The 23,468-nt window shown below is 38.6% G+C and overlaps 1 protein-coding gene and 1 long non-coding RNA gene across 10 annotated transcripts in view; one reads left to right on the plus strand and one right to left on the minus strand.

Moving 5' to 3' along the window:
- Positions 1 to 23,468, minus strand: part of LOC148394406 (uncharacterized) — a 55,104-nt gene that overhangs the window by 15,084 nt on the left and 16,552 nt on the right. The window contains exons 3-7 of one of the 9 annotated variants that reach the window (XR_015859731.1): positions 20,238 to 20,434; positions 19,071 to 19,166; positions 14,127 to 14,206; positions 8,511 to 8,558; positions 6,542 to 8,075 (exon numbers count right to left, since the gene is read on the minus strand). This is a non-coding gene — a long non-coding RNA (uncharacterized LOC148394406). Of the gene's footprint in view, positions 1 to 1,593; positions 1,728 to 3,620; positions 3,663 to 5,911; positions 6,385 to 6,541; positions 8,076 to 8,510; positions 8,559 to 9,787; positions 14,207 to 19,070; positions 19,167 to 19,938; positions 20,435 to 23,468 lie in introns of those variants that run through there. The other 8 variants (XR_015859733.1, XR_015859737.1, XR_015859736.1 and 5 more) reach the window with 8 other exon arrangements.
- stx19 (syntaxin 19) lies at positions 18,505 to 23,061 on the plus strand. Its single transcript, XM_088382277.1, has 5 exons — positions 18,505 to 18,793; positions 20,154 to 20,384; positions 20,603 to 20,839; positions 21,116 to 21,328; positions 21,542 to 23,061. Exons 2-5 carry the CDS (start codon positions 20,166 to 20,168, stop codon positions 21,776 to 21,778), a joined length of 906 nt encoding a protein of 301 aa, XP_088238403.1. The 5' UTR covers positions 18,505 to 18,793; positions 20,154 to 20,165; the 3' UTR covers positions 21,779 to 23,061.

Here is a 23,468-nt window from a genome sequence, read left to right on the forward strand (position 1 = left end):
AATGGGCATTTGAAAACGAATACAGTGAGTAGTGCAGACACAAATTCACCAAGACAGATGCATGGGTTCATCTCTGGTACAACTGTCTCATTTGCATTAACTCCCGCTCGGTTGTCAGTCATTAGAACGTGCACAGACTTGCGGCACTCCGGACGATGAAATAGTTGGTCATAGTTACAGTAGGGATAAATGTTATTCATCTCATGAGGCAAATTAAGGAATGCACAGAAATGTGCACGCCATCGCCTGATTTACACATCGACGTGATAAGAATGGAATTAAACTAAAATCACTAAACTCATTCAAGTGGACATTTTCATTCTTTTTTTTTAATAAAAGAATTGGCAAGTTGATTCATGCCATAAGAGAGCGTCACTAATTTGTGCAACATTTTAGTACTCCATGCATGAATAAGCAATGATGATAATAGCCGACAAATAATTTGTTTTAAAATATATTCTGCTCCTATTTTCGTCAATTACTTACGCCAAATATACAAGACAGCCACAGAAACAAAAGTAAAAAGTTGGATTTTTCTTAGCACTCAGATGGCTCCTTTTTGATGAAAGTCATCAGCGTTCCCTCCCATAACGGCAAGCAACAGGGTAAACACCCTCTTTGACAAAATATTTTTAAAAAATCATCTCTCTTTGTATTTCTTCCTCTTTCCTCCTCTCTTTCAACAATCGGGAAAATGCAGATAAAAAAAAGTGATGGGCCAATGTGGGCGAAGGGTGTTTGAGATAGTGGCGCCAGAGATGATGGGATGCAAATGGATGCGTGAAGTGTTTACACGTGCCTAATTCCCACTTGTCAATCAATTTGAATGCCCAGGAGAGTTTAGAATCAATTCCATTTGATGGGAAGAACGAGTCAAAAGGAGGGCTTTGAATGGAAGCTGTGAGAGAGAAATATGCTGTTTGGGAATTTGAAAAAAGAAATGGAAAGATTAGAGTGTTTTGTCTCACAATGGGAGAAGTCTCAAGCGGTGTTTTTTTTTTCCCTTCACCATTTTTAGAAAATATATAAAATCCAACACAGTAGCCTTGGGAAATTTTCACATTGACCTTCATCTGTGATCCACTTGATCTTTAGGGCAAGCAATTTTAAAGGCAGCTTTGCACACTGGTGCGCCACTTGAAATTCTATTTTGACAGCATTTATGCAACACATTTCAAATCCGCATACAGGTTAAAGTGCACGTGTATTCAAAGTCGTATATGGATGGCGGTATTCCAACCTGACCCCAAAAGGTTCACTGCAGGCGACTATTTCAACACCTATTTAAAATAGAATAAACTCACTCAAGCGCTGAGATTTGCACCTTCTTTATAGGCATAGAAGTCTGAAAATTATTTTGGGACGCCGCATGAACTTATATCTAAATTATTCCCTAAATGTCCAAAATTAGCCCCCCATGTGTCAATCCTCCACACTTCTAACCACAAATTAAAACCTCCTACCTGGATGAGGCCAGCCATTATGCCGCCCTTCAATTGGGACAGCTACAGTGTGAGAGAATCACGGGCAGCCGGGACATAGCAGCAAAGATTGCACGTAGGAGACAATGTAGGATGGAAATAGGGAGCTTACCAAACTGGCGCACTGATGAGCTGTCATCCGTATTATGCAAATGCAAAGCAGCTGGTTCATACAAAGGTCAACCCGAAAGGAAGTCAGTGCAGTGGCAGCCAATCACGATGGCCGCTGGCTGTCACGGGCCCCAGCTGCAAAACAAGAGGTTAAGTATAGTTCCATTTCGTACAATATTTTAAGTATTCTTTGGCTTCCTTTATGATATTTATTAAGCATAAGAAAATTCTTGTCTTGTGAAAGTCTTACATCTAAATATATTAGTGCTATTATGCGCAATGATTGTAAAATATTGTAATCCTAATCACGGTATTCTTAAAATAAAGGAAACCTTGAACGAAAGACTTTCACACTTAACATCGTTAAAAGTTATGAAATGTCTCAGGTGTCCCCTTATTCATTTCATATTTTCCTCAATGTCTTTTCAGAAATGTCGTATCCGTGGTCAACCTTAATTCTGAGGTTACTCCCCAAGGCCAAGTGATGGATCCTCTGAATGATGAAAGCTTTTTTTTTTGATGTGCCTAATTGATCCACATCTGGGAATAAAGCGGTCGAGGAGGTTGAAAAAGAGTCTCAAGCTCAAAGTTGAGGATTATGGAAAGCTAGCAGAGTCCAGGGGCATGCTTCCTCTTCTTTTGAAATTTGCATATCAAGGTATCACAAATTGCTGCATTCAAGCAAAACATCTGCCTGCTCTTAACTGATCGTTGTTAAATTGATGAGGGAAATTTTAGATTTAGACTGTAACTATCCTAACAAAGTAAGTCTTAATACTCCCGACCAATTTTATTATTAAATTTTTTATTATTAAAAAAAAAGTTGATTATGTGGAATGCTGCTGGAAGTCAAAATTAAAAGATAACTTTCTTAAGACACATTTGAAAATCAAAAAGCTTCTACAATGATTTATTTATATCATGCTGCAATTCTGATTAAGTCATTGAAAGAATCATAGACAAATAAAACCAAATGGACAATTCAGCAAAATTTTTACTTTAGGCCTATTTAAAATTGTATGACAGGATTCCAGGGAGTTTCAAAAGAATTTAAATGCAGAGTTCAGATGGAGTTTAAATACTCCAATACTATTTGGAGGGCGGGGCTCCGTGGAGACATTTCTGAAAAGCAGGAATAGTATGGTCTGATTCCTTTCATGAACTAACTGCAGAGTCTCTCATATTCTACTGTAATTTTTTATTGTCTATTAGTTCATTCATCAACACGTTAAATATATAACCTTATATGAGCCGTGCGTTTAATTATGCTCTCAAGATTTATGACAAAGGTCTGCATTAATACTCATTGCAAACATAAAGGAATGATTTAGCACAGTATATCTATTTAAAATGCATAATATAGACAGCTGCTTATTTACATGCGGTCTTATTAACTAAACCAGTAAAATTAGCTACAAACTTTGACATCTGGACACCGGCATGAACAAACAAGGCAGTTCATAATTGAAACGTACAAACTCATGTCATATACGATATCCAATATTCATTTCTCACAGTTAATTTGGATATTTTTTTGTACTAATAAATTTATTATTATTGTGGTTGCAATAATCATCATCAATTAAGTCTGTTTTATTCATTTGTGCAGACGTTCCTAATAAACTGATATAATGTGGTTAAACAAAGGATGATAATAAAGACCGAAAGAGAGTTAAGGCGCACACCTCCGTTCTTGCATTGATTAACCCTGCTAATGTGCTAATTTAGCCTGGTAAATTTTCTCTCTGCAACACCAGTCTCATCAAGGACCAATTAGCTCCTCCGCAGCCCACAAACATCTATCATAACGAGACAGACACACTCATCATTTCTCTTTAATGCTGCAACCCACGGCAGCTCCCCACAGTCGATAGCGTTTCTCATGCGGAACTACGGTGAAATCGTGACCTTCCTACAATCAATAGGCCGCAAACTTTGCTGAATGATAATGCCAATTGACAGTTTTTTTTTCTCTCATTTTTACATGCAATACTTTTCGGCTTTAATGAGGAAAAATGTGAGACTCACTATGATTGGCTGGTGATGAGTTCAGGGAGTAGCCGGCTTGAGCTAAACCGCAAACTTAAATAGGACAACTGTTAATAAGTAATTAAATAAAAACAGGGATTAATTACAGTTGTGTGTTTGAGTTTATAAGAAAAAAAAAAGACTTATATAAAGCAAATTTCAAACTTCAGCATATTTTCCTCACACATGGATGTGCATGTTTACAAATCTAATATGTAAAATACAGTAGTCAAACTTGCTGCATATAATGAATGTATTTCTATGAACTAATAGTGGACTAAAATCTGTTTTAATATTTGTGTATGTGTAGATTGTCCAGATGTGCATGGTGGAATAATTTGCCAAAAGTAATGTTCATCATAATAAAACCCCCTAATTTTGGCTCACTTATATAAAAACAAATCTTAATTTCCACAAACCTCCTGTGAAAACAAAACACTTGAATCATAACATTCTGTGACAACAGATTTTGCTGTTTGGCAGGATTTTGTTATCAGACACAGACGGCTGCCCATTGAGTATCTCCGAAGAAGAGGAATATGGCTGGAGAATATGCAGTGTCGTATTTATGCACAGTGCCGTCATTACTGAATAAAGCTTCGGAAAAATGCAGGCGAATAGCGTGTGATATGTGAATTAGGACAAAACATATTCACTCGAAAGATAATTTTTTGGGGGAGGTTGGTTCAGCTATTTTTTGTTGGATGACTTCACATGTTCACATTGTCCCTCATACATACCTGATCGTGCATTCACACATTTACCGCACCATCTGTCAGCTTGCTGATTCCAGAACAATAAGTGGAATTTCCCTCCTACACCCGCCTCAAAGTGGAGATAATATTTCAGCCCATTTGCGCTTCTCATGGAATCATAGATCATGTCAATTTGTAAGCAAGCCTCATTTATCTAACCATGTTCATATTTGCTGGATGTAAAGGCAGAGTTTAGAAGATACAGGTTGCTGCTTTATGACATTTTCTAATACCGATGATTCACAATTACATTCCCTCCTGTGGAGAATATCTAATTAACCCAAGCTGCAAGCCCTTGGACTGTGAGAACAAATATACCGAGACACGGTGGGGGGGAAGTGGAGGGAGGGTATGCATGTTCCGAATGGAGCAGCTGCGGGAGTGAGTCTAGAAACTTGTTGCTGGGAAACGGCATTGGCAACAACTGAGTCGTTTGGTGAGAACAATTCAGTGTGTTGATGTCCAAAATAAAACATCTGGAAAAAATAATTGTGATGACACAGATATAGAAATCAGTGAGGTACATGCAAACTGGCTGAAGTATTCTAAAGGTCAGAATTGAGATTGGTAAATCAGGGTACTTGAATATAATTTCTAATCAGATTGACTCACAAATGCGGTATCAAAAGAGTACAGGTGAAAATTGAAGAATTTTTGGTGCTCCTTACAGTCTGAAAAATACGGAAAATTTTACGGTAACACACTGTCCATTTCATGTTCTGAGTTTTTTCTGTTATTCGGTGCCAATGTATGTTTTTGGCTCTCCTCAGCATAGGAAATTAGGTAGTGTGAGCAACTAGGCAGGGAGGTCTTAAGATCCGCGTCTGCACCAGAAGGACGCCAGATTGTTCCTCTTGTTCCATTGTGTGAATCTGATTGCCATCTTGCATCCTGTCTCACTCCAGTGATATTTTTTGTTCTACTCCCTGTTGGATAGTCTTTGTTTTTTGTTGTCCCTGTTCTCTGAAGTTTTTGAATCTTCCCGGCAACCCTTCTCGCTCGCTCTATGAATCATCGTAAGCCACGCGTTTCCCTTGTCTTCTCCTTTTATTGTTGTGCTTTTGTTTGCTTTCACCTTACACCTTTTTTTGTTTGTTTTGGTTAGCGCATTTTTTGTGTCATGTGTTTAACCGTTACAAAAATTCTGATTAGATTTTTTCTAACTCCAATCTGTTTTAACCAAATACATAATGTGCGATGATTTGGCCTGAGCAGTTAATCTGTAGCCAGAGCCAGCACAGCAGTAATTTGCAAGCGCTGACATGTTAATCAAGAGATGATTTTTTTCTGGAAACACAAAGTAGGAAGATATACCGAGGATTGTTGCAGGACAAATTATGGCATACTTTCTAGTGATCAATGAGGGCTGCAGTACAGCACCAGCTGTGTTATCATTGCTTTTTCATCCCCATCTGCCACTACTACTGCTAAACCTGACACTCTTTCAATCCGCTGGTTGTTACTACCCAGACAACACACACACACGCACAAGCAGACACATATATTGTATTTGATTATCACAGCTGTGTTGGTGCTTTTTATTTTTGGACGTTAACACTTTTTAACATGTTCTCAGCATCTCGACACATTTCAATGGAATGGAATTTCTTTCAATTTGGATCTGATATGGACGATAGAATTTAATCTAGATCTGGAATACGATTGGGTTTGTCCTGCAATGGGGGTGTTTATATTTTTACAAAAGCAGACGATGAGAATGCGCAGCAGCGGTGAGTGGCATGTCATTTGAGATTTAATCAAAATTTTGTTTGAAGGCGAGTAGTAAGTAAATACCGTAAAAGATAAATAAATAAAAGTCATTTTAAAATGTTTGGTTCCACTGAAATAAAATTATCGGTGAAGGAAATTCATTTGACAGCATGCAAAATATTATGCACCATGACCCGCAGTAACCTCAAGCTTCTTTGTTTGGATAATTCACAGATCTCTTGCTTTGACATGTAAGGAAAATCCATGGCCGTTTCATCAAGATCAGCTGTAAATTGTACCTGAGAAGAAAAATGACCTTTGTCAGAAAGTAGTGAAAAATTGGAACAATATTGCACAGAATAGCGTTTCCTCTCCTGAGAAGACTTTTTACGTTCTTTATTTTCTATCATCAACAATATTTGTGACTTTTTTTTCTTCAAATATCACATGCAGAATGAAAATGTTTATATTCACGTTTTTACAATCCTGCTCAGAATGATTTGTATAAAATAAATCCCCACGCCAAACAATAACTCTTTAACTCTTTTATCATATTTTGCTAAAATTGTCATCTTGCATTTGAGATTGTGCTTGTTTTGAACACCTCTGTTATGCCCAAGCCCACTTACTTTTCATTTAGTTCCACAAAACAGAAAACAACCCAAGGCATCCCTCAAGCAAGACTGCTGAATTTACACATTTTTCCTCAGATGGCAAAAGAGCTGTTTACCTGCCTGCCGTCATCTCAGGGGTGAATGTCAACTCTAATCACACACTTTAATTCTTGCCTGTTGTGTTTTGGCTTCAAGTTGGATTTGTTAAATAGAGCTTTGCTTCACTGTATCTGCAAGAATGATTACTAAAGACGTGTACAAACACAAATGTTCCATTTTTTTGACAATTACTGACACTAATTTCATCAATGTAAAATGTATCTAATTTATCAACTCAAACAGGCTGTATATATTTTCCTTATCGTACGCCATTTCTGGAGACAGTGTATTTGTTTTCACTTATTTAAGTTGATGCAGCAATTTAAAAAAAGCACTAAAGCACAACAAATTGCCTGCACAATCAAGATGTGGCTTAAGTCCCAACCTGATTGCTCACATTTGTGATGTGATGTGGGATGGAATAGAAAATGTCAAAACAAAAGCTCAGTCCTTTGGGTTGAATACATTCCTTATTTTATATTTTGCCATTTTTCTTATCTGAGATGTCAGAACAACCATTTTGAAAATTTTAAGACAGTGATGTTCTGGTACCTCTGGGTTTTCAGAGAAACACAGGAGGATTTTCAACAATTACAAAATCCCAAACAATGAACAATGAATCATCCTCTGATAAATGTCGGTTCACCCAGAGGACAACGTGAAGTTCTACAGAAAAGATTTAAAAAAAAAAAGATCTCTAAAAGTGATAGCCACAACTCATTTGCATATTGCACATAACACATTTTGATGATAGTATTTAACACCGGACAGAAATGCAAAGTACAAAAAGCAAAAGGTGATCTCTGCGATTAGCTTACATCATCACTCACATTTTTTATTTATTGACCACCCCTCACAAGACCTGTTCTGGAACATTCTCTCACTTGAGATTGTAAATCAAGTTAAAAATCCAAGCACCACGAGACTTTTGGATAAAAGACGCAGCATGTTCACCAGTCTAGCGGCATTCTCTTCAACCTTTGTGAACAACCTCAACTGGGATTCACATCACTGACCAAAATTTCAGAGACTCATCCTGAAGATAAATGCAGGTTTTACATGTTTACTAAGTATCAGCTTGACTGCAAGCAGTCGAGTTCACTGCAGGGGTACTGCGGCCCTCACTGTCCTCTGTCATCCCGGCAGGAGCGAGGAAATCAGAGAGAACAAGAGTTTGATGGACATCCTGTGGAATTGTCTCGGTCAGGGTTCCATAATGGAGATGTGCATCTGCTGCATCATGCAAAGCGTTCACACAGAGCCCGTCCACGGAGACGCTGTGATCAAGAAGAATCCAAAGAAAGACCGAGGTTCGGAATTTGAAAAACCATCCTGCTACTATGTTAATGTCACAAGCTTCACATTCGGTTAAAGTGTAAAACAGAATACATGTCATGTGGCTCTTGTGTTTCTGACAATATACGTGCTTGGTAAAACAGGCATACTGCTTGAGAAAATGTCTTCCGTGAAAATATTTAAGTGATATATAACCCACAGTTATATGTGAAAGATGAAAATGACGGCACGTATAAAAATGCCAGCGCCTCTGTCCACACCATGACTGCATATAAATAAATTTAACCAGGACCATGAATCACTTCCATATAGAACCCCGTCGCGTTTATTCTCGGCAGCCTTGATGAACAGCAATACCAGCTGCAAGACAGTGATCAATCTGCATTACATTTACAAACTACTAAAACAACACTCACCTTTTCTCCTTGTCGTACAGTGCAAAGCATTGTGGCTGAGTTCAGGAGCTGGGGACAGAAAGTATTAAACTAAAAGGTCATTGCTCAGTTATTAGGCATGGCGCTGTTTGCTAATAGCTCTGCCCAGAGAGGCAGCTATTGATCAGGACCTGTCCCCGCTCCAACAGGGAGGATTACACACATTTCATTTGTTCTATCTAATTGAGCAGGGTTCACCTTGCGGGGAGTCCTCGTGCATGTACACACGCCAAAGCACCTACAGTATATGCTTGGTTTCATCCGAACATGTGCACATGTGGATACAAAGAAACACATACGAACACGGTTGAAGCAATAAACAACGGAAGCAAATATTGTGGTTCGGTAATATTTGCATAGTGGACTGCGGATTTACGATGGTCTTATATAAATATGTTGACAGTAGTGAATCAGCTTACATGTGTCACTTATGATAGAGTTAATCACATAGCTCTCTGAATAAATAGTCATGAGCACGTTTTCTAGCATCATATTTTTCAGACTGTATGGTGCACTGGATTAGAAGGTGCTCTCTCAATAAAAAGGTCTATTTTGGGAAATTTGCATATATAAAGGTGCCTTGGGTTACAAGGTGCCCCAGGTTATAAGGCGTAGAGTCTCAAGGAACAGGTCTATTTGTAGAAATTTCCATAAGGTGCACTCGGTTAAAAGGCCCAATGGACTATAAATTGCATTACTCGACATTAAGAAAAACAAACCGGACCAGCAAATGAATCAAAGTTCATCCAACTTCAGTTTGACATCAATTCATAAGGTTGATTTTGACAAAATTAACAGATTATAAGTGTGGCTTATATTCAGAAAAATACGATTAATCATCAGTGGATTTGAACTCCGGCAAAGCCCTGCGCTAAATCTCTTAGATGTTTATCTGGACGATCTAATCAGATTGAAACCAGTAATAGGGTTCTTAAAATCTGCTGGGGCATGCATCAAGTCATTTGAGGTAGCCGTATCATACTGGAGAGGTATCGAAGCATTTTATTTTATAAAGAAACATATTTGGTCTATCAAGTTTAGTCAATCAAGAATATTAGGCAGAACAATAAGCAAAAGGAGAACCTGACGACGCCGACCACTATTCCAAAGCCATTCTTTTCAAATATATACATGGAATATCCTCACAGTATTCCCATTGTTCCTATTCAATTTCATTTCATGGCTCATACGTTGATCATTATTTAGAATTTGTGATCCGGATGCATTTTGAATCGAAAGACCACAACAAAGCAAAAATGGAAGTTTGACTTTTGTTTAATTCATCAACATCTTGCACCATTTTTATCATCCTTCACGGAGCATTTGATGTATTGCCGCAGTTGCTGTAAAGCCTTTGTTTTGTGGGAGGTCAATAACTCATCTGTGATCACGCAGTGTGACCGTTGTGATGCACTCTGATCGAGAGAGTATTAGACTCTTTTGGTGATCAACAGCAAATCTGTCACTGCTATACAGAGTGACACAACCTTAAGAAGCATCTTCAGCGGCCCGATAACTTACACAGTGTTTTATCACAGCACGAAGAGGTTCTATAGGGCAGTTGGAGCACACATTCATCATTTTATAATTATGCATTATATGCAAGGGCTTGGCATGTTGACAAATTAAGCAATCTGGAAAGGCACAAGGATGCAGAGGGCTTAAAAGAACTATTATCAGATAAGTTTGGACCTCAGCGCGCTGCATATTACTGCCAAAGGCGTATTGTGTACTCTAACATGAGGATCCAGTTTTAAAAGATACACCGAGGATGTCAATCATTTTTAAATCATAAACCACCAGACCTTAACTTATTCATCTCAACCACTTAATTTTAGTCATATCACACAACCAGAATGGTAGTTTAGCAAAAGTTACCACATATACCAAAATAGCACAGTAAAGTACAAATACATAAAGAAAAATATTTGAAGTCTGTTACCTTACAAGACTTCTGTTCTTGATATTACACAACAGTGCTGACCTACTGCACCATGGACAGTTTCAATTTCACAGCCAGTGTCCATTATGCACACGGCAGATTAAGGGTCTTGTGCAGCCTAATCGCAGACAGAGTCAGATTGCCCTCAATGTGGCTTCACTGGCTCTTAATGAGGCCATTTTCCTGCAGCGAGGATCACTCAAGGGGAACTAATCTCTAGTGTGAGGTCCAGGGGGGGCAGAGAGTATGAAAATAGTAGCAAGACTTTTTGGTTTTATCGATTTTGTCCGCTGCAGGCTATCGAAGGACCGATCACACCTGTGTGTTTTTACAAGTAGTAAAAATTGCATGATTTTTTTTTTTTTTTAAGTAAGCCTAACTGGAGGCTTACCATTGCTACGGATTTTGATTGAACGGCTTCAAATATAACCGATTCAAAGGGAATCCAAGCAAGTTTGGAAACTGGAACAGTAAACCAGGACACATTCAAAATATAATGAACACAGAATTGAAGTCTTAAAAAGACAAAAATAAATGTACTATTTTTGCATACTTCTTAGTGCGATCTATCAGTTTTTCTAACAAACTAAACAATTAATTATTGCAGTTGTCGATAAATAAAAATAAATACATTTCTTATCACTTGAAAAGCAGGCAGTTACATAACATTGCTTGGTCTATAGTGTGAGAATATTTTTCATCAGAGCAGGTAGTTTTACACACATAGGCAGTTTGCTCCTCTCCGTTGTCAAAATACATGCTGACACATTCACTTGCACATTGGCCTTTTGACCTCTGACACTCAGAGGGCACTGGGAAGTCTCATTAGTCACAAAATGCAAAGACACAATTGTGGAGAAGGTTGGCAAAAATGGAATGTAGTGGAATAGTTGCTGTCAGTGAAAAAGCAAGTATAGCAGAGCTCATTCATATTTTCCAGAAGAGGTGGAGGCCATTAGCGCCTAATAATAGCGCAAAAATATAATGTTATATGCCAAGACACTCTGTCCGCAGTGGATTACAATTTAGACACTTAACAACTGGCCACTTACTTCCATTGACCTGCTTCTGTGGGATATTTTGAGATATTTCATTTCCTGACAGCTCCAAAAGGTTATGATTTACATAAAGGAAATGTGATTTTGATTAAGTCTTTATTAATGAAGGAGGAGCCTGGTGAAAAGGGAAAGATGTGTGGTTGGAGACCACAAACAAGTTGAAGTCTGGGCTGGGTATAGCGGAGACATATTGTATTAATTATGTGCTATTAATTGTACAGTAAGTGTGTTGGACATTAATGCCAAATCTTGTAAAAAGTCCCGTAGTGAGCAAGGTTTTAAATGAACCACTCCTGACTTCCTCTCAATGAATTTAGATTATATTAGCAACAAACAACCTTAATGTTTTTGGCCGTTAAAGGAGCAGTGTGGAAATATTTTTGGCATATCGCACTCAACTAATAGAATGCAATGACCTCAAACCGCGCTGAGGAATTTTGATAGAACATATATTTTTGCCCATTATTAAAACAAAATTAAGATTGAAACATTGTCTTTAAGCTCTAAAATGTTTTGTCCAAAGCAACAAACATGCACCACTACGCCAAAACAATTGGTGGAAAAATACAAATTAAAGTGAAAAATTTGCAGATGATGAGAATCACAGTGATGAACAAGACACTGCAATATTAAAAAAATAGATAGTCCATTGTATTGATAAATGAGGCAAGGTGATTTTGGCTCGTAGGTGAGTGAATGCAGCATAATCTGTTCCATGGTGGTGGCATGTCTCAAATGAGGCAATGCATGAGCAGGTGTGAATGAGTCAATTAAAAGTTTTAATGACAGGGAGGCTATGATGATGGAAAGAGGAGGTAGGAGTGGATCCGCATACCTAAGTGTGAGACTTTGTTCCAACGAGGCTCTCAAGTGCGTCGAAACGCTGCCAAGCTCCAGCTTATAAAGCTGACTAACCGTCTATCTGTCGCTGCCAGTTTGCACTTGCTTCGTCTGTAGGGTCTCCTTTTAGAACTTTGAATGGAAGTTCTTAAGTGGAGGAAGTTTGTGAGCAATTTAAATTGTAAATTTAAAGCATGAAGTAACATTTGATTGGCCTTGACAGCGCTTGCATTTACTTTGTGGCTAAGAACAACCAGCGCATTGTCGCTTGCTTAATGAAACATTTTTAATAGTTTCCATTTAGGCCCTAATGTTGTATTATAAACGTCTTACATTGGCATCAATATATTTGGTGACAAATTTAGTAAGTCTGTTGATTCTTCCCCAAAAAATTGGACGGGGCTGTTATAAATAGTGACCTACTTCTGATAAAACCTCTTTTTCATTCTGTGCAGACGCTGGATTTTGCTTTATATCTGTTTCATTTTCATTTTGCGACCAACTCCTTTCTCCTGCTCACTGAGTAGGCCTTGTCCCCAGGCCAGACGGGATAATTAGATTTGGGAATGCAGGGAAAAAGTCAACGCTCTTGCCAATACAGTTGCACATGCCCAATACGGTCTAGATTATGCAAATCAGCAGCTCTTGCTTCCTTTGAAAATGTACAGAGATAAACAGAGGGTTCACACAGAGGACACGGAATGAGTCGCATCTTCCCACTGCAAGAGAGGCAGCATCACTCTCATTAAGTTTATTGGTTGTAGCTACTCTACGCTATGCTTTAGCAACTTTGAGAAGGTATTTTTAACTGGAATTCAACTGCCTCACAATCTCATCTTTATTTTGGTCTTGAAACAGCTGTTTAAGTATGCAAGTATTGCAAAGAAAATAAAATAGCAGTTAAGGGGGAATGAAAATTAATTTGTTCAGCATATAATTATTACTTATATGCTGGGCTAATAGGAATGGGGGCATGCAGCTGATATAAATCCAATTAAGAGAAAAAGCATAGCGTGACAAGGCAGTTGTCGTGGTGTCTGCATTTTAATTCAACAACCCAAAAAAAAAATATCAGACCTGGCCATTTTCAGTTCTTGTATGCAGTAGAGCGGATAAGCAAAGAAGTTTCTGAGAGTCAACCGTCAACTGTTCAAAAGCATCGTTGGCATTACGATGCCCAACAAACGGTAAATCTTAGACGAGGCTCTTATGCGAGCGAGAGATGATTGAAAATGGTCGTGTGTTTCCTTAGTAGCCTTGTGGGTGATAGCCTGGCCTCTGTCATCTATGAAGCAATCTTATTAACTCAAACACCATGCTTCATCATTAGGCTATTACAACTCTGATGTAATCTTGTCGGTTTTATGAATTAAATTACCTGTGTCCTACATGAATTTAATGGACTCTTTGCAAGAATTTATGACAGCTGTGGGGCGATCATTGAAAAGGAAATGAATAATTCCTCCGGGATCGAAAGCACCTTGTTTAAGCTCGTGCGGGTGAATCAGGAGCCGATTCACATGATTCCACTTTCCAACCAACAGAGGCCAATTCAAACAATGATCTTCTTCACCTGTCTTTTACTGGGGTTCACATTCAGGCCATGACAACTTACTCCAAGAAAATAGCATGTCAATAATCGCAGAGCTGCAGACATTCAGCTGCCAAGCTTAGACGGAGCATAAATAGCCTCCAGGCATGACTTGATGAGAAATTCTACCAGGCTTGGACAGAACCTGGTGAGCATTTGTATTTTACCTGTTATTCTTTTTGGGAACATCGAGAAATCATTGTCTTTTTGGGAGGGCGAGAAACCATCCGCAGGGTTTTAAAGATTTCTGGAAAACAAAAAGTACAGCAAAATTCCATCATGAACCATCTCCAAAACAGGATAGCTGCTGTATGATTTTTCAATCACTTATAACTTGAGTGGTAAAAAAAAAAAGATTTCCTGTGCGATGAAAATTTTTCTAAAAGTGAACCAATTAGTGCATGGATAAGCTTAGGATAAAAAATAATAATTAATAGCATGGTTCAATAGAAAATAAAACAGACACAACTGCTTATCTTCTCACAAATGTCTTCGTATACAAAAAAGAAATGTTCCATAACAAGAGACACAACATTTAAAAAGTCCCAAAGAGTTGAGAATGACATTTGACTCTTTTGCAGCCCTTTGCCAACAACTGTTTGTTAAACGTTTAAAAAAAAAAAAAAAAAAAAAAAAAAGATTCTCGCAGGCCACTGCACCATGCACACGTTTCATCAGTTTGCTGTTTACTCCGCCTGTGGTGATTCACAATCCATGACTCTGCTCTTCTTGCATTATGCATAACTCAGTTGTTGTTCACCTCTGAATCTTACAGCCACAGACAAAAATATCAGTTGAGGAAAACAATGTTAAGTATTAACAATAAAAAATAACATTAGTCGACATATTTTGAAAATACATTTTGGAACACATAATGCCATCCCTGAATTAAAGTTGCTGTTGGTCATTTTTTAAATCGTCTATATCATCCATTATTGGTTATTTACATGTGGTGAGCTATTTTTAGAACAGGTCTGCGGGCCACTTATGTGGTTCTAGGCTATGGAGAAAGTTTATTGCTAATACATACCAATCTTGCAAAAAATAAAAATAGCAAAAACAAAATGAGGATGAGCAGTACATAAAACGGTTGGCTGGATTGATAGATATAGTCCCTGTGATCGCACTTTGATGTAGGCAAATGTTTAATATTGTCTGTTGTGGATGGAAGCAGAAATAGAATGAATCTGAAGAATCTTAACTGCACAATAAAATCAATACATCCGTTCGGATATAACAGTGGCGTCGTCTTTGAGATGGGAAGTTGTTTAGGCTATTGTTGAGTTTTTCTGCTTGAATGACACATAACTGAGACAAAAGCGATTTTTTTTGTGGTTTTTTTTTCTTCTTCACCTAAGTGCCGTCAGAGGAGCAACAGGGGATGGAAGGCCCTTGGCATTGGCTGGTGCGTTTAACGGACTGGAAACAAGGCTTCATATTCAGCAATTTATGATCTCAACATAGGAAAAGCAGTATGGAAGAAAGGATAGGGGAGGGAATAATAGGAGAGACCTCGGGAGGTGAAATGAAGGACATCGTCCAAGACAAACTCCCATCAGACGATGTCAATGAGAGACGCCCAGCTAACAGGAACAAATGGGATTGCTTCAATCTCAATTTCAAATGTCGTTTTAGAGAGGCTCCGTTTGGTGTTCACTTTTGTTCCCGCATATTTGACCTTCAAAATGTACAGTTTGTTGCTCACCGAATGATAACAGCAACAAAATAATACAAACGTATCGCACACAAGGCAAAGATGACAAAAATGTTTGAGAAGAATTAAGCAAATTCATGTGGTTAATTTCTCTTTCCTGCCATCTCTCTTTCTCTTCCCCCTGCTGTCTGGCAGTTTAGCAGTTGGCAGAGTCTCCCTATCTCCTGACAAAGATTATGTTGGCAGGTAGTAGGTAGGTGATTAATCCGCCTGAGAGGGGAAACAACATTAACCTGCCTCTCAGCATTTGCCACTGCATCACCTTGCAGAAAATACATCGCTCCAACAATAAATTAGCCATATAAAGCTTTTATAAGCTCTATGGTATTTCCGACATAATTACTGAATGAATTAAAAAGAGCATGTTTACACGGGATGCTTATAATGATCACATCAGCATAGTTGGCTGAAACCTTTTACCCATAAAGAGTCAGGTCCAAAACTGATTAGATCATTATTTTAGTACGCAAACATTTTTGTGACATTTTCTCTCGTAATGTGTAACACTGCATTAGGGGACATGAGTGGAAGATGTGCTCAAGATATTGATCTTCAAAGGGGAAAGGTATGGTACGATCTGTCATTGTTAACTAATCATTACGAGATGTGAGTTATTCCACTACACACTGGTTCAGTGTTTTTAAGTCACATCCTGTAAAGGTGTGTTTAGACTGAATAAACGACAAAAAACACCTGTGCTCAGGAAATATTTTTTGAAAGAAATATGTTTTTGCGCATTTCATCTTTTGAATACATCCCTTAGCCTTCTCCTACCTGTCTTTCTTCACCGCCCAGCACTCTCCATCTGTCTTCCTCTCTGTTTGGTGCAGATGGAGCAACATGACAAGGGCATGGAAGCCAATCCATTCGAACCTTGTCATCTGCAGGCATTTCGATCTGCCTCTATCTCGATTAGGGGTGGCCGGCTGGTGGGAGATGAGTCTGGGCATGTTTGTGTATGTATGTGTGCATATGTGTGTGTGTCTCATATGTATGGATCTGGTCTATTGCATTACTAACCTGTCCCCTGTAACACTTCTTCCTTCTTGTCATTAACCTCTCACATACCGGATATATATATATATATATATATATATATATATATATATATATATATATATATATATATATACATACATCGAAAAATCAGGATACACCAGCATTGCTGCCCCGCAGAAGATCCACTCTATTTAAATAGAGCCCTCAGAGTACTACGTAGGTTAACATGGACAGCAACGTAAGCATATTGCCTACTTACGTTACATTAGTTATAAGTTCAAATTGCACCGAAGGGAACATTTATACAGATTCTTAATTCTTCATTTGACCAAGCAAGGCCACAACTTGGGTATCCATCTCCCTCATTGGCTTAATGACGGTGGCTTTGCCCTCATTATCCTTGCCCCTCTGACCAGCTATTGCGCCACACTCATTTATCTTCTCTAGCATCTTTCTCATATGACATTTAGATGAAGTTTATCAGGTGCCATGATGGCGTTTTTGCGGCATAATAGAATTGTCTGGTCCAAGCGGTACACGGGATATCAAAAAGAGCCATTTGGCAAGAATTGGTTTAGTTTGGAGTAATGTTGGTTGGTGCTAGCACAAAGAGAGATACTTCCTGGTGGTTCATAGTGGCAGTTGTGCATGAGGTATTCGGAGATGGAAACACTCTGACATCATTGATCTTTTGTACAATGTTGTGTCAACCAAGTAAGTGAGCAGCCGATTTAAACAAGCTCATTTTGTGGAAAACAACAAAAATAGGAACATATGTGTGTTTTTAATAGAGTGACGGATTATTTTTAATTATTTGAGCGTCTCAAAGAAAAAAAGACACCCTCCACCCCCACAAAACAGCTGATGCTGATGAAGGTGAATTTTGTAGCTCAGAAAACCGGTTTTGCTTTGTTGTCATAATATCTTGCCTTTGGGGATGACTGACTCATGGTTAACATAACGCAGCCTTATTACATGCACAGAGGTATAGCAGAATTAATCTTCACCCGCAACATTTGGCAGAGTCATCATATATTTAATGTGTCTTTTAATTGTCATACTGCAGGCAAAACAATACCACCCACTAGAAGTAAACTAAATGATGATTTCCAAACTTTGAAAGCTTTAATTGGTCCACATTGTGCTGGAGAAAAAAAATGTATCAATTAAGGCAACCTGCTTTGATGCAAAAAATATGTAAATTAAGCTTCAGAGTCAGACTAAAATATGCATTAAGGTTAATTAACTCTCTGACCCTTTAACCTATGTACTGCCTCAGAGGCATATTTAGCAACCACACCAACAATGTGGTTGCTGCAAGGTTATGAACACACAGTCGGGCTGAGGGGGTGTGAAATATTGCAACTGGCCTTCAAAGTTTAACATGACCCAGACAAAACTGTTGACCTCCCCAAACTTGTCTCATCCGCAAACACATGACACTATACTAGGAGCGGTTTAGCCGAGTGTGTCGCTTGCTGTGCTGAAAAGGCGCAGAGGGTTTTGGGGAGCTTGTCAGTTGAAATCTGTCAAAAGTACTCAGTGGACTTACTGGGGCCCAAGGAGTACAATACCCCCAGACCCAGAGGGCTTATCCCGGGAACTCAGACATTTCACATCGAAATCAACTTTGTGCATCTGAAACCTAACGCCCTGCTTGACACCCAAGTCTCCTTGTTTGGCTTCAGCAAAGCACACAATACCTTTGTATTTGCTGTGTTCTGTTTACCTGACCAGAAATAAGGGGCGGGATTATGGCATCCTCTTCCTTCCCATGTGGTTTCGTCCCTTTCCATCACTGAAGGTAATCACGTCATCTGTCTTTTCTTTAGATAAGCAAATCAGCCTGCGGTCTGCTCCTTTCCTAGTGGCTTTCCTCAAAAGGAAAGGGAGGTGCTCCAATAGACTTCCTCAAAACTTTCCTAGCTTGGGAGTGCAACTTTTTCTCTGTGAGCGTTGGAGAGCAGCTGGTGGCTGTTTTTCAGGGCTCTAACATGACGCGTGAGTGTTAGATTTGAAGATGGCTGACGTCAAGTATGTTTACCATGGATTATATTCACAGATATATCTGGATAGGACATCTCAAGTGAGATCTTAAAATGGAATGCTGACTGACTGAAGGTAAATGTAATGATTTGTTTAAATCTGACAAGTATTGTGTGGCTGTTCTTGTTTAAAAATCTGAAAAAAAGAGAAAACCCGACAGAACTACGTGTACTTCAGACTATGCTCACACACACACAACTTTGGATATCAAATGCGGGACCATGTCAAGAAAAAAAAAAATAAACACTCCTTTTCCACCTTTATGAAGTTGTGTAATGTCGGTAAACAAGGAACCTGTTCTGTTTTACAGGACACAATGTTTGGATACAGAAATGAAGTGCAACAAACTCACTTTCTTGCAGCTTTTTGGTTGTGACGCCAGAGAATGTGTTCCCAAATCCTCTCAATACTTGTTTTTAATCGGCTCTTCTGTGCCCTGCTGTTAGCACTACAGAAAAAGAGGACAGGAAAGGGAGGGGAAAAGGGATCTTGGCCTCAAAACCTATGAATTACATTCTATTCTTTAAACTCTGATAAGCTTACACAAGCTTATCTGCTCTACTTCTGCTACAACCACTTGTTGATATGGCCCAACTAGAACTATTTGGCGAATTCCAACACCCCCGATAGCATCCCAAAAACTTATCTTCCACAATGCAGTTTTAAGGTCACTCAACATTTCTTTGAATATCAGATTGAAAATGCTACATGCCTAATTAAACGCATGAATACAACGCACTTCACCTTTCAAAGGAATTCAGACAATGTTGGGCTGAATCTTGGTTGGAATCAGAAGCAGAACCCTCCAATGTTTACTTCGGCTTTAGCAAATATCACCATTCCTTAGATGTGTGTCTAAAGCTTAATAAATTCAACTCTTGCAGTGATTTTACAACACTGACAGCATTGTTTAACTCACAAAATAATAATTATTTTTTTTGTCCATCTTTTGTTGTTATAAGTTCAGATTGTTTCTTTCTCAATGCAAATCTTGTTTACCCTTTCATTGTGGTTAGCCAAAATACTCACAAAATAATTTCTGTGAATATATGAAACGATGAAAAAAAAGAATCCTTTGTTTATTGGCGGTGAATAAGAAATTCACTACAGTCTACTTGCATTTGGGCCAAGTGAGACAGTGATCCACCACATCCAACGGATAGAGCCATTGTGAAAAATTGCTTTCTGCGCTAACACCCACTCGGCATTAGGGTCAAATAAAAGTGGAACAGGATGTCAGGGCACATCATGACTTTTTATTTTTTTCATGATTACTCAGGCTCGGCCTGTGGTTCCTATTTTGTGTACGTGTAGCAAAAAAGCAATACACATTGAAACAAGTCGTCCAAATCTGATGACTTGAAAGATATGTCGAGGATAAATGATCATTTCAGCCTCCTTTGTAACAGAAGCTAATTCCGTTGTGTTGTGCCAGTAATCCACCACAATGAGAGACCGCTTAAAAGAGTTACAAGAGAGGACTCAGGAGTTTCCCGATGCAGGAAGTGTGAGCTCTAACCTCCAGGCCGAGGATGAGATTGACGCGTCTGTGGTCGTCGGCGTCACAAGGTCAGAGGCTGTCCTGTTTGAAGAGGAGCCGGTCATCGATAATTTCCTGTCGGAAGTTCAGCAGATCCGGAATGATATCGTCGCACTGGAGATCGAGGTTAGGTGTGCTTTGTGCAGTCATTCCCAACCTTTATTAAACCATGGCACCTGAAAAACAATGGTTTTCACAAATATCACAGCATGCCACCAAATGAAAATATTAAAAATATATATTTTACCATCTTCTTTCTAATAGATTTTTTTGAAAAGTTACTATACGTAATTAAATTACAATTTTTGGACAAATTACTGAAAATCACTTCTAATCGCAACCAGGTCCTGAAATTCAGCCAACAGCAGAAGATGCTGGTAGCAACCATGCGACGGTTTAGTATCATGAAAAAGGAGAGCAGCATAACGAGGGACATCAAGCTCCAAGCTGAAAGCATCCGCCGACGTCTGGATAAGCTTTCTAAACAAGTACAAAAAGCAGAAGAGCAGCATGGCCCCGCTGCTGCTACGACGAGAATACAACGCTCCCAGCATGCAGCAATTTTTCTCAAATTCCAGCAGGTTGGTAAACACACCTAACATAAATAGTCTTTTTTCCCTCTATTTTATGAACAATTATGTAAAATAATGACACTTAGAAAAATATTATCACAAGTTAAGAGGATTGTAGCAATCAAAGATGAAAATACAGATTTTTTTTGAGTAAGGGCAATCACTTTAATTTACTCAGTCAATTTACTTTAGTAGTGTTTTTCTACCTGGGGCTCCACCCAAATGTCTTCTCATTAAATTCCCTCTTCTTCTCCTTATATTTAAATTCTTTTATATTTTATGCAGGTACTGCGCCAATATAATGAAGGACTGTTGACCAAGCAGGAGCGCTGCAAGCACTTCATTATCCGGCAGCTGGAAGTCTCGGGAAGGGATATGACGGAAACAGAGGTGAACGAGATGGTTGCCACAGGAAAATGGGAAGTCTTCAATGAGAACTTGTTAAATGATGTCAGAATCACTCGCTCCCAATTGTCTGAGATTGAACAGCGGCACAAGGTGAGGGTGACGGCAAGCAACTCATATTTTATTAAAAAAAAAAAAATGTGATTGCAATTGTGGCTTTTGGGAAAAGAGGAAATAACACATCAAATATGTTTTCATTATCAGTAGTTGCATTTTGTTTGTAAATAACTTCCCAGGATTGTGGATTGTAGTCTCATCGCGTTTACTAGTTTTGATTGACACTGTTTCTCTGTTGTTATCATTCAGGAGTTGCTGAGCCTTGAAAGTAATATGAATGAGCTGAGGGACCTCTTCATGGATATTTTCATGCTCGTGGAGGAACAAGGGACCCACATTGAGCACATCCAAACCAACGTAGAGAGGACCCAAGATTACGTGGTGGCTTCTAATGAGAAATTCAAGTTGGCCGCCCGGTACAAAAAAAAGAACCCCCTTCGTCAGATCTGCTGCTGTTGTTGCCCTCCTTGGAAATGCTGCTTTTAAAGTTCTACAAAGTGGAATTTAAAGTGTCTCCCTTACCTGTTGGGACATTGGAATCGAGTGGCATTAAAGTGAAGGTTATGGTAGCGCGTTTCTTGCTGTTGGACACAGCGACGGTGAAGACGGATTCAGCAGAGCATAGAAAACAATTAAGGGGAGACCAGGAATTGATATTTGAGGCACTTATTTCTTTGAAGAGGGTGTGAAGTGACTACTATTGGAAGAGACAGTTCACTGAGTGCTCTTCACCAACATGACTGTTTATTGGAGACCTTCGCCATCATCTGAGAGGGGTCACAAACAAGACTCCTACCTCTTCCAACTTCATCACAAATTGTATTGTTCAAACTTGTTTGACCGCAAGCACTAGAAGCTTTTTCGAATGTTATATTTAGACAATGCACTTTCAACTGAAGCTAAAATTTAATATTATGGGGAATGTTCTTTTTTTGTTTCAGATGCCGAGGATGGGGGAGGTGGGGTGAGCATTTATTTCATAGTCTGATCATTTCATTTTAATAGTTACAGTAGAACCGGAGGAAAAAATAATCATTATTGTTAGGTTTTACATTTCACTGTAAAAAAGTGGTGAAATGGAATTTAAAACAAGCCGGCTAAGTTGATAAATAATTTACCATGGAGGCAGCTTGACCTACATAGATTAATTCAATTTTGATTATTTCATACGTTGATAAAAACAGTCTGTATTTGAAAAAAAACCGGCAAACCATCCAGATGATTAAATAAATATTTGGACTAAAAATGATTATATATATATATATAAAATGAATGTTCTTTTGCTCTGGTTAAAACATATTTACGGTGTACAAGTAGTACTATATTTAAATGTATTTAACTCTTTTAATTTATTATGGTACACTTCACTTTTACCAAAGACAGATAAACTAAACCAATGAAAGGCAGAATCGCGTAAAATCACATTAAATAAGAGATATCCTGTGCCTGGTGTCTCACATTAGACAGGTGACTTGGGTGTGGCAATCCGGAACCAGAAAAACTGGTTTTGTCTGCCATTACGATAACTGTGCCTTCAGTTCCCAGAGGACCATCTGTGTAAATAGAGCCGCTAACTCTTCCTAAAGATGTGTACCATTTTTTTTTTTAGTGTGGTTGCACATTTCTGATTCAAAACAAACATTCATGTTTCAACTTTAACAACACAAATGTTAAGGCTGACCGACAGGATGGACATTTAATACGTCAGTTTGACATTTTCTCCCACACGTTGGCCATTCACATGACATCTAATAAACGCTACCCATCAATACGGTGTTTTATTTAGGGAACATGTTATTTACAACGATCCCCTGGGTCTAGTCGGGGATCCAGGTGGGATTTCTTCAAGATGTTTACTGGCATTTCAGCAGCATCACAAGCGTTGTGATTTTCCTCAGCCTCACTCTGATTGGGGTGACATTTTGAAAGAAAAACATAAATTTCTTAAGCATGTATGCTTGAATATGGAAGGAAATTGGCAATATTTTTGGATTTTACTGCCTGGCATGCTGTGCTGCTGTATAAGCTGACAAAAAAAATGCATGTTCCAGAGCAGCAACAATGCCATCCAGTGTTCACTGACGTGATTGCCAGTTAAATGTACTCATTGACTCCCATGTGTCAAATTAGAATGAAGAGATTGAGAATTTGCATAGTTGTATTACAGAATTGACAG

The sequence above is a fragment of the Syngnathus floridae genome, chromosome 8 (genome assembly GCF_059516105.1).
Source record: "Syngnathus floridae isolate MCC-2025c chromosome 8, RoL_Sflo_1.0, whole genome shotgun sequence".
NCBI lineage: Eukaryota > Metazoa > Chordata > Actinopteri > Syngnathiformes > Syngnathidae > Syngnathus > Syngnathus floridae.

Excerpts from the sequence above, each read along its gene's own strand:
- stx19 (XM_088382277.1), top strand. The coding sequence starts at position 20,166 with ATGAGAGACCGCTTAAAAGAGTTACAAGAGAGGACTCAGGAGTTTCCC. Across the intron at positions 20,385-20,602 it reads TCGTCGCACTGGAGATCGAG|GTCCTGAAATTCAGCCAACA; the intron begins GTTAGGTGTGCT and ends AATCGCAACCAG. Across the intron at positions 20,840-21,115 it reads TTTTTCTCAAATTCCAGCAG|GTACTGCGCCAATATAATGA; the intron begins GTTGGTAAACAC and ends TATTTTATGCAG.